The sequence below is a fragment of the Saccopteryx leptura genome, chromosome 7, assembly GCF_036850995.1.
Source record: "Saccopteryx leptura isolate mSacLep1 chromosome 7, mSacLep1_pri_phased_curated, whole genome shotgun sequence".
NCBI lineage: Eukaryota > Metazoa > Chordata > Mammalia > Chiroptera > Emballonuridae > Saccopteryx > Saccopteryx leptura.
In genome coordinates this window covers 14,763,088-14,773,540 of record NC_089509.1, presented here as the reverse complement: position 1 = coordinate 14,773,540, position 10,453 = coordinate 14,763,088, and the positions used below count along the sequence as shown (strand labels likewise).

Genomic DNA, 10,453 nt, shown 5'->3' with positions numbered 1-10,453 from the left:
CTACTCTTTTATGGATTCTTGCTGTATTGGCCAAGAGTTTGCTTAAAGGCTTTAATCACTGTAAAAAAAAAAAAAAAAAAAAGACTAGATAAAGAAGATGTGGCGCATATACACCATGGTATACTATTCAGCCATAAGAAATGATGACATCGGATCACTTACAACAAAACGGTGAGATCTTGATAACATTATACAGAGTGAAATAAGTAAATCAGAAAAAAACAAGAACTGCAGGATTCCATACATTGGTGGGACATAAAAACAAGACTAAGAGACATGGACAAGAGTGTGGTAATTACCGGGGGGGGGGGGGGGGGGGGGGGGGGGGGGGGGGGGGCAGGGGAGGGAAGGAGAGAGAGGGAGTGGGGGAGGGGTACAAAGAAAACTAGATAGAAGGTGATGGAGGACAATCTGACTTTGGCTGATGGGTATGCAACAGAATTGAATGACAAGATAACCTGGACATGTTTTCTTTGAATATATGTACCCTGATTTATTGATGTCACCCCATTAAAATAAAAATTTATTTATTAAAAAAAATAATGCTGCAATAAACATGAGGTTGCATATATCTTTTTGAATTACAAAAAAAAAAAAAAGTTATAAGAATGGTTGTGTGCCGCTTACAACGTTTTCAATTAGACCGTCTTCCCCCAGGCACCGGAGAAGATAGTCGTAGCTGCGCACACGGTTTCACTCGCCCCTCCACCAGGCATAGATATAATTGAAACTAAAAGCCCCAAGAATTGGAGGCTGGAACTGACTTCTCCGCCCCTACCCTCTGGGAAAACCCGCAGCGGACTTCACTAACGTAGGGACGGGAGCGGCCGCCGGCGACTGCACCTCACTGCACATGCGCCCTCACCCCGCCCGCCCGGAGCCGGAAGCGGGAGCGCTCGCTGCCTGGGCCTGGCCTGGCCAGGGCGTCGGCACCGGCGGCCATCTTGGCTTTCCTGGGAAAGGCGGCGTGAGGGGAAGAAGTTGTAGGGTGGGGGCAGGAGTGAGGAGGAGGGGAGAAGGAGGGGGAGGAGGCCGCGGTGGGGCAGGGCGGGGACAGCCTGCCCGCCCGGGTTGCGGAAGTGGTAGCCGCTGACCGAGCTTGCCGCTTTCTCGCTACTGCTTCAGCTTCCCGGCTCCCCCACGGACGGAGAGGGCTGCCTGGCTGTGGATGGTCAGATAGCTCCTCTCTCCCGCCGCCAATCCCTGGCCACGAGCAGTACGGAGCAGACGGCGGCAGCGGCAGCAGCAGGCGAGGAGGAAGATGGCGGGACGGCTGCCGGCCTGTGTGGTGGACTGTGGCACGGGGTAAGGGGGCTGGGGGGCGGGGGTGGGGAAACTGAGGTAGGAAAATGGCGGGGCCCGGAGGAGGTCGGGCGATGAATGGTGCGGCCAGGTGCGGCCGACTGCGGGGTCCGCCGGAGTCCCGCCGGGCTGCGAGGGGTGGGGCCCGGAGAGGCAGTGCCTCCCCTTGTCCCGGGTTTCCCCCTCCGGGACCGGACCGGGGCGGGGCGGGGGCGCGGGCCCGAGGAGCCCCCCGGAGCGCGTGTCCCCGCGCTGCTCCCCCCTTCCCCCACCGCGCCGGTCGCCTCCGGGGTGCGCGCCGAGCCCGGGCACCCGGCTCCTCTTGGTTTGGGGACCGAGGGGACCGAGCGCGAGGACCGGCTTGGCGGAGGAGCGAGAAGGGAGAAGCGCTCCTTGCAGGTTTTGCAAGATTGCTGTGACAACACTGCCTGGGTGTGGGTGGCGGAACGGGAAGACTCGAGTCGCAAAATGGGAACCTAAATCGGGGCTTTCATTTGGCCGCCCACCTCCTCTTCCTCGGCTCCGGGGCTTGCCCATCTTACGCTGCGTTTTAACCGGCGAACCAAGTCACATTTTAATTCGAGAAAGATGTCATGTGTTACTTCTCTTGCCTCAAAAAAGTCCCCCAGTGAGCAAGCGCGCTGCAACTTCCTTAGTTTTGTCAAAGCGGCTTCCTGCTTTCGGTCTTTTATACCCTTATAAGGTAGTTTTTCGTTTCCAGCCTGAACACATCTTATTAGAACTTGCAGAATTAAGCCGATTTCAAATAGACCGAGTTACTGGTGCTAGGTATCAGTTTATGTGAACTTAAAAAATACATGTTTGTGTTCTACGGGAAGGGAAGAAGGGAATCCTACAGAAAAATAATTTTAAGTTGTAGACGTTTATTCTGTGACGGTATCTTAAAGAGAGAAGGAAGGTATGGAGTTATGAGGGGATGTGCTTGCTTTCCAAAGAGTTTTTTTAAAATCATAATCTGTAGTGTAGTTTATTAAAATATGGAATGGCGTTAAGGTGGTCTATTATTATTATTACTATTATTATTAGGTGTTTTAGAGAGTTATACCACACTTGGGAATTACATAGAAAATACTGTCAATATTTTAATGTTGAATGACTGCTTTATGTTACACTATTGGAAATGTTTTCTTTTTGTGGGTGTTTCTGTGCTGATTTACTATTACATCTGTTAATTCCCCAAACATTCCAATTTGGGGGGTTGGGAGGGGTTGATTGCCAGCCTTCATCCCTTCCCCCCTTTATTATTGGGCAAACTGTTCTTCAAGGATGCTCCTGTTTGCTCTCTGTAAAATTTCTCCTAACTTCAGGCTAGTGTGGCAGTTCGTAAAATCTCAGCCATACATAGGGAAACAACTGATCTATTAATATTTTCCCTTGGGAAAAATTAGCCTAGTTTAGCCTTGGAACTTTTATGGTATTTTTTTTTTTGATGGACAGCTTATTAAAGTTACTTTTTTCTTAATCCAATCTCACTTCCCTGAACCAGTATTTTCTCCCCTTCCTTCTTAGTCTAATTGGTAAATAGTTTTATGTTTAGGGTTAGTTTTAAAATTAGATTTGGCATGAGAAGGAATTTTCAAGTGTCGTTTGTTAAAGTGAAAATAGTGCTACATAACTAATATTTTATGCTTTAGAAATTATTGCATTGTCAATAAAGTGAGTGTAGATAATTGTGGCCCCAATAATAACATCTTAAATAGGATGTTACTTTTTCTCACTTCATTGTCCCCATTGTGAAATACAGTTTTGGTTATCGTATTTTTGAGTTAGTATACTAGGTATTTCATTGAGGTTAACTGTCCTTACGTAACCTTCTTGATAGGGCAGCCTTGAATTTAAAATACTGCTAAGCGACCAGGAGGTGTGGAGAGAGGGGTTCAATCTATATTTAGGATATTTTTGTTTTAATATTTCAGTTATTACTACATCATTACATTTTACTTGATTATATTTTCCTCACAAGAAGTGTTAACTGGCTACTCATGATTTGAATGGAAACTGATTAGGGTTCCCCACTGCCTATTACTCTTTTACCCTGTATCAAACTGAAATTCCATCTTTAGAGATCTCTTTATTTTAGTCTTCAAATACTTTTCGATCTTTCATTTGTCTATTAATGCAACTTATGTAATGTTACAGGTTCATCTTTATTAGCAGATAGTGGATTACCTCCTTGAGATTGGATTTGGGATAAATATCTCAGTAAGGGGCAGGCCTTAGTAGGAAGTTGTGTTTTCCAGAATATTGTGGCCTCCAGATGCAGATTGCCCACCCATGTATTTTCTGTGTTCCTTTGTGCCTCAGAGAATGCATTCATGTCTTAGGTCTCTAATTGCAGTTACCCATTTAATGTAAGTGAAAAGTAAAGACTTTAATCAGGTCGCTCATTCCATTTTATTATATAAATTAGGCAAAAGGTGACTGGAAAAAGGGGCCATCTCTGAAACTTGGTGGTTTTAGATAAGACAAGCTGTAAGAGTTAGGAACGTGAAGCTTAATCCCAGAATTTAAAGATCCTTCATCTTGTAAGATGAAGAATCACTTAAGCGTAGGTGATAAAAGAAAATAACTTCTTTTGAAAAGAATTTAGAAAGAAGTAGTTCTTTTATATTGATACCCTAGCTACACAATTTTTTGGGTCTGTATTGCAATAGTGTTGTAGAACAAAATTTGGCCACAAAGATTCTTGTTGATAGAGTTGGTTAAGAACTAAATTACAGAACTCAAACCTACTAGTGAGGAAATGTTTATTATTTTTTTTAAAAGCCCTTTTAAACACATTGTAACACTTGAAAAGTTAAAAATTCTTTTATTTTTGCATGTTTTCACTCAAATTTCTTCAACATTCAAGCTTCTTACATATTTTTATTATGTTGTATTGTAAAATTTCTTTTTCCCCTTAATGACTTTTTCCCTCTGAAATATATACATTGGTAAGTTATTTTCATTGATTATGATCGCAGAGGTTAATATAGCCTTATTGTAAAACTTTTGGATATAATCAAATCTAGAATGAATTAAGAAATTTCTCTAATTGACTTTTTAGCAATCTTAAAATGTAAGCATAAATATTTTGTTGGAATTAGTGGATGAGGAGCTTATTTGATTCTCCCTGTGGCCACATTCTAGCAGTGAGTGTGGATGAGATGATCTTCAGAGCAGACCGGAGGGGCTGAGTGCACGGAGGAAAACATAAGGGAAAAGTTCACGTTTCTTACGTGAAATATTTTGAGCATGATATTTTATAATGCTATTTATTTTCCCAGCCATCTCCTAGGGAAGAAACATTCACAATATCTTGTTATGTCAAAAAGTTGATTAAAATTTTTATTCCTTCATGGGTCATGTTTTGCATATTACTTTGCATGCTGTTTAGAGTTTTACAGACATGTTCCTGTTTAGGAGTTAGAGTCTTATTTAGATTTAAATAAAATCTCTTTCTCCTTTCTTTTCATTTCTGACTATTTTCTGTTGAAACATTGATTTTGGTTTGGGTATATATTGTATAGAATGAACTTTACAGCCATATTGTGAAATACAGTTCAGAAATTCTATTTTTAAGCATAGAAGGGAAAGATGTACCAATAGAGGATTTGCTGGCCAGGCATTTTTTGTTTACCTTTAATCTTGTGACAGCCATTTTTTACCTCATTTTACAAGTAAGAAAACTGGGTTAGAAAATTTAAATTACTTTTTTAATGTCACATAGTTATTAGCAGGTGGTGGGAGTTGCTATATGGACTTCAGTATTTCATAAGCCCTGTGTTTTCTGTTACACCATGGAGACTGGCTTTTTTCAGAATTATACACTTTGCTTTATTTTTGTTAGTAAGGTCAACTCTTTATTTTTATTTAAAATATTCTTTAAAAAATATTAGCATTATGCATTTGATTTCATTAACTAGAAAAACCTTGCTCCAAATCTTTCTGACTTAGATTTTTTCCCCTAGATATATGGACTCCTAGATTTATTTCTTGGTAACTTTGCTTAAATTTATTCTCTAGAAAAATTTACTGTTGAGAGAGAGAGAGAGAGAGAGAGAGAGAGAGAGAGAGAGAAACAGACTAGGTGTTTTTTTTTATCAACTAATGACAGCTTAACATCAAAAATTGTGTATCAGGCCTGACCTGGTGGTGGTGCAGTGAACAGGCCTGGGACACTGAGGACCCATGATTGGAACCCTGAGGTCGCCAGCTTGAATGCGGGCTCATCCAGCTTGAGCACGGAGTTGATTGCTTGAGCCATGAGATCATAGACGTGACCCTATGGTTGCTGGCTTGAAGCCCAAGGTAGCTGCTTGAGCAAAGGGTCACTGGCTTGGCTGTGGTCCCCTAGCCAAGGCAGATAAGAGAAAGAGTCAATGAACTACTACGGTGCCACAACTATGAGTTGATGCATCTTATCTCCCTCCCTATCTGTCCCTATCTGTCCCTGTCTGTCTGTCTGTCTCTCTCTCTGTCTAAAAAAAAAATTGTGTGCCAGATTTTGGGCTTCTTCTTGTCTTATTTATTTTTCACATTAACCTGAGAAGTGTATTATCCTTATTTTATAGACATGAAAATTTAGGTTGAGGGAAGTTAAACGACTTGCCCAAGGTAATGTACCAAATAACTGTGCTAGGACCACTATAGGGGTTGAGATAAAAGAAGGTTTACAGTTGTGAGTATGCAAAACAGTTTATTCTTGTATTATTAATTATTGTATTTCTCATATGAACAATTGTAAACCTACTTTTGTCTCACCCTGTATAAGTCTCTTTACATAGAGGGTAAGCCTTTGACAATTTTGAATCATTTAGGTATTTTTTGGGAGAATTCATATATGATGTTATAAAGACAAAAAAAGCAATGTTAGTAATTTAAGGAGTGCTTGCAGAGTTGGAAAGTGGTATTGTCAAGGCTTACTGTAACTTAGCAGCAGTCCAGGCACTCTTGGAAATAATGCATAATTCAGTCTGCTTTCAAGAAGCTTAATGAGACAAGAGCTAAAAATCATTTAAAATAGAGGATGGTGGAAGGCTGCATTAATCAAATGTTAAGGTACTTTTCTGACACTAATAGTTATTCGGTAGGTTGTAAGGAAAGAAATATTATTGTGGTCATGAAGAATCAAGGAATGTTCCATGAAGGTAGGATATGAGCTTTCCTTTTAAGGATTTGAAAGGGTGTATTAGAAGGAAAAGCATATATAGCAGAAGGGTTACCCCTCTTAGCTTGTGTTGTACACCCCCTCACCTTTATGAATTGAGGACTACTTAATAACATAGTGTAGACTAGATTATGTAATGTGAAAAAGTACTATCATTTATTGAGCACTTACTGTGTACCCGGTGTTCATTATATGTAAGCAAAGCTTTGATTTAAAAGAATTTTACATGATAAAGAATAAAAATCTAGGAGAGGAGTGAAATGTTAAAAGAGATTTCAGAATATGTTCAGGATAGAATGCAGTAGGATCAGATGTAAAAGGTATTTGGGATGCAGTTATGGGACATGCTGTGGAGTAGGAACTCAGATTTTTGTTGGATGAATGAACCAGTATGAATGAACAAGAGCATTATAGGGGTCTGGTTTAAAAAACTACTTCAGGTCCTGGCTGAGTAGCTCAGTTTCCTGATATGCCAAGGTTGGGGGTTCGATCCCCGGTCAGAGCATGTATGGAAGTGACCAATGAATGCACAACTAATTGGAACAACAAATCAATGCTTCTCCTCCTGCCCCAATCTCTGTGTCTATCTCTGTTTCTCTCTGTGTCTCCATTTCTCTCTAAAATCCACCAGTAAAAAAAAAAAAAAAAAAAAAATCAACCAATGACAGCGTGGATAAGAGAAACAACAAATCGAAGCTTCTCTCTCTCTCTGTCTCTCCCTTTTTCTCTCTAAAAAAAACCAAACCAAAAAAACCCCAAAAAACCTGCTTCAGAAACACCCATACTCAATGACTCAGGATCTCAAGGATTGGGCCTAGGAATATTCATTTAAATAGGCTTCATAGATGATTTTTAAGCAGCCCCCTGAGCACTAGCTTTGCAGAGAAGGGCTGAAATAACGGTGTTGGCAGTGAGAAGGGAGCAGAAGAGAGAAATTTGGGAAAGGTTGCTTTTTTTCCCTTTTAATTTGTACCTTTCTTCTGGCAATTATATTGTTTTGGATTGTTTATTTAGGATAAGTAAGGGCTTTGTAGTATAGTTGTTTTCATTTCACACTCTACCATTTCATATGACCTGAAGCTGTACACTTCAAATTCTCCAGGTCTTATTTTTAACCTTGTGTTATGTGGAGTTCATAATATCTAATTTTTTTTTTGAGATAATGAAAATGGGTCAGCGCAATGATTGGTGCATAGTAAGAGCTCACATACATTTTAATTATTTCATTTATGTTCTCTTTTATTGAATTGAAGATTTTAAGGAAAGGAACACAGTGTCATTCTTACTTTCTTATCTCCTGCAGTGCTTTGCACAGTGGAGGTATGTAACTAGGAGGTGTGTAACTAGTTGACTCAGGTGGATCGTAAATAGGCAGCAGTGAAGATTTCAAGATTATGAGTTTGCTTGGGACAATAAGGGAGTTGGATTTAAAAAGCTGAGTAAAATTGGAATTGGTTATTAAATTTGGAATAATCCATAATTGGAAATGTTCTAGAGAAACTTAGAAATACAGAATTTCAGGAATGAAAGGGGAGGAGATTTGGCAGTGATCATTATAATTTATACATTGAGGTTAATAAAATGACAATTTAAAGAGAAAACAAAAGATTGAATATTAATGTTTCTTCTTTAAAAGTATCTTGGATATGGGATCTGTCTTGAATATCACAGTGAGAAGCATGAGTGAGCACATGAGGCTTGAAGGAGTGAGAGCAGCTTCCTGATAGCCAGTCTCTTATCTCAGCCCATTTATTTCTCCTTAGCAGGAGAGTTTGCTCAGAATAGGGCTAAATTTTCCTCCACAGTGTTCCTCTTTGTCTAGCATGCTTCCCCTTCTCCAGCATGTGGAAACTGAAGTGTAGAATGGTTAAAATATAGCTTCAAGCAATATGTTTTCTGAGACAAAATTCCTCTATAAAAACGCATTTGAACGCTCACCTATAATTCTATTGGAACCTGTAGCCTCTTTTTATGACACTGCTGATCTGTAATAGCCACTGGCATAAAGAGGCAAGAGCAGCAGTTAAGTAATAACACTACATTAACCAGCTTTATAGCTTACCACACACTTATAAATACATGTATTATTTAGTAACAGTGCAAGATAAGGTAATTTTAGTGGATTAATGTTTTAAGTTTGGTTCTTCAGAATAGGATACTTTTTGTGCTATTTATATCTTTATGTGGGCCTTTATATTATAAACTATATAAAAGGTACCTACATAGTTGAGTAATAAGAGGACAAAAAGATAAAATATAACATCCTAATTTATTCCAAAGGACCATTTTGTGGAATTTTAACAGTTTTCTTTCAAAAATTTCTTCAAAACCATTCCGAACTGTTGATTTAAGTGCAAGCCATTCTTATAGAAATAGCTTTGAATTTGTGAGATCAGATAAATTCTTTTTTCCTTTTACTCCTCCTTATTGGTAACATATACCACCAAAAAAAATTTTCCCCCATCTTTTCTGATGCTGAATATTCCATCTTTAAACATTTCTCCTTTAAGGCTTTCTGTCCTTTGTGAAGGGTGTTTTTAAGACAGTTACTGTAATTAGTGTGCTTGAGGGAATATAATGTCTTAAAAAGGGGGAAATGCAGTGTAGGGTTGTTTTTTGGAATTCTTTAAAAATATAAATTATATAGTATTGATTTATGATAAAATACAAGTGTTTAGTCTGATTGAATAAAGTGCACTGTTCTGCTATATAAGCACTTTTAAAATTCAGTTACTTCGAGGCTCCAAAAATAGTATTTAATGTGTATTTTTGACTTTTTATAAATTACAGGAAGTGCCTAATGACTTATATTAAATTATGGAGCTGAAATAGAATTTTGAGAAATAATTTAAACCACTGTTTACAAATGAAATAGAGGTCCAGATTTGAGAAAAGTCTTTTAGGAATATTCTTTGTTATTAATTAATAGTACATTTAAATTTTCTTAAATTTTCTGTGGAGTTCACATTCATTGGGTATAGTAGTTGAAATTTCTTGTTAGTAGTTAATAGTATATATAACACAATGTTAAGGTAGTTTAGGTTGAGGCCTGGTGCAGCACATGCATCAAAAGTCTTTAGAGTTTTTTGTTGTAATAAAACATGTATGAAAAATAAAAAATTATACTTTTATGTTCCCCAGCATAACGTTTTCAGTCAAGTTTAGAAACAGTTTTCGCCCTGGCAGCTTGGCTCAGCAGTAGAGCATCAGCCCGGCGTGTGGAAGTCCTGAGTTTCATTCCCTGTCAGGGCACACAGGAGAAACGACCATCTGCTTCTTTACCCCTCCTCTCCCCCTTCCTCTCCCCCTTCCCTCTCCCCCTTCCCTCTCCCCCTCTCCCCCTCCCCTCTCCCCCTCCCCTCTCCCCCTCTCCCCCTTTCCCCCTCTCTTCCACTTCCCCTATCCCCTCTCCTTTCTCCCCTCCCATCTCCTTCCTCCCCTCCCCCATCTCCCTTCTCCCCTCCCCCCTCTACCCTCCCTCTCCTCTTCCCACTCTCCCGCTCTGCTCTTCTCTCTGGCAGCCATGGCTTGAGTGGTTGGAGCAAGTTGGCCCCAGGCGCTGAGGATGGCTCCATGGCCTTGCCTCAGGTACTAAAATAAAATAGCCCAGATGGGCAGAGCATCACCAGTAGGGGTACATGTGGGATATGTCTCTCCACCTCCCTGCCTATCATTTAATAAAAAAGAAAAAAGAAACAATTTTCATAATATGAATGCTCTTTTTAAAGAAATACTATATGCTTTTTATTGGTTTTATAGACATATAAATTTTAAATATATTAAGTTTTTGGATTTCAGTTATTTACTTGGTATGTATACAAAATGAGACACTTTTAGTAGTTTTGTTTTTGAGATAATTGTTTATAACCTTTTTTAGAAACCTATGAAGTAAATACTATTACATAATTACATTGTAAGTTTTTTTTTGTTTGTTTGTTTTTTGTATATATTTTTCTGAAGTTGGAAACGGGGAGGCAGTCA

The 10,453-nt window shown here is 39.5% G+C and overlaps 1 protein-coding gene across 1 annotated transcript in view; it reads left to right on the top strand.

Annotated features, from left to right (window-relative positions):
- The first annotated feature begins 977 nt into the window (after nt 1-977).
- ACTR3 (actin related protein 3) overlaps nt 978-10,453 on the top strand; it is a 59,793-nt gene continuing 50,317 nt past the window's right edge. The window contains exon 1 of the mRNA XM_066345214.1: nt 978-1,305. Coding sequence (XP_066201311.1) covers nt 1,262-1,305 — 44 coding nt within the window. The 5' untranslated portion in view covers nt 978-1,261. The remainder of the gene's footprint in view (nt 1,306-10,453) is intronic.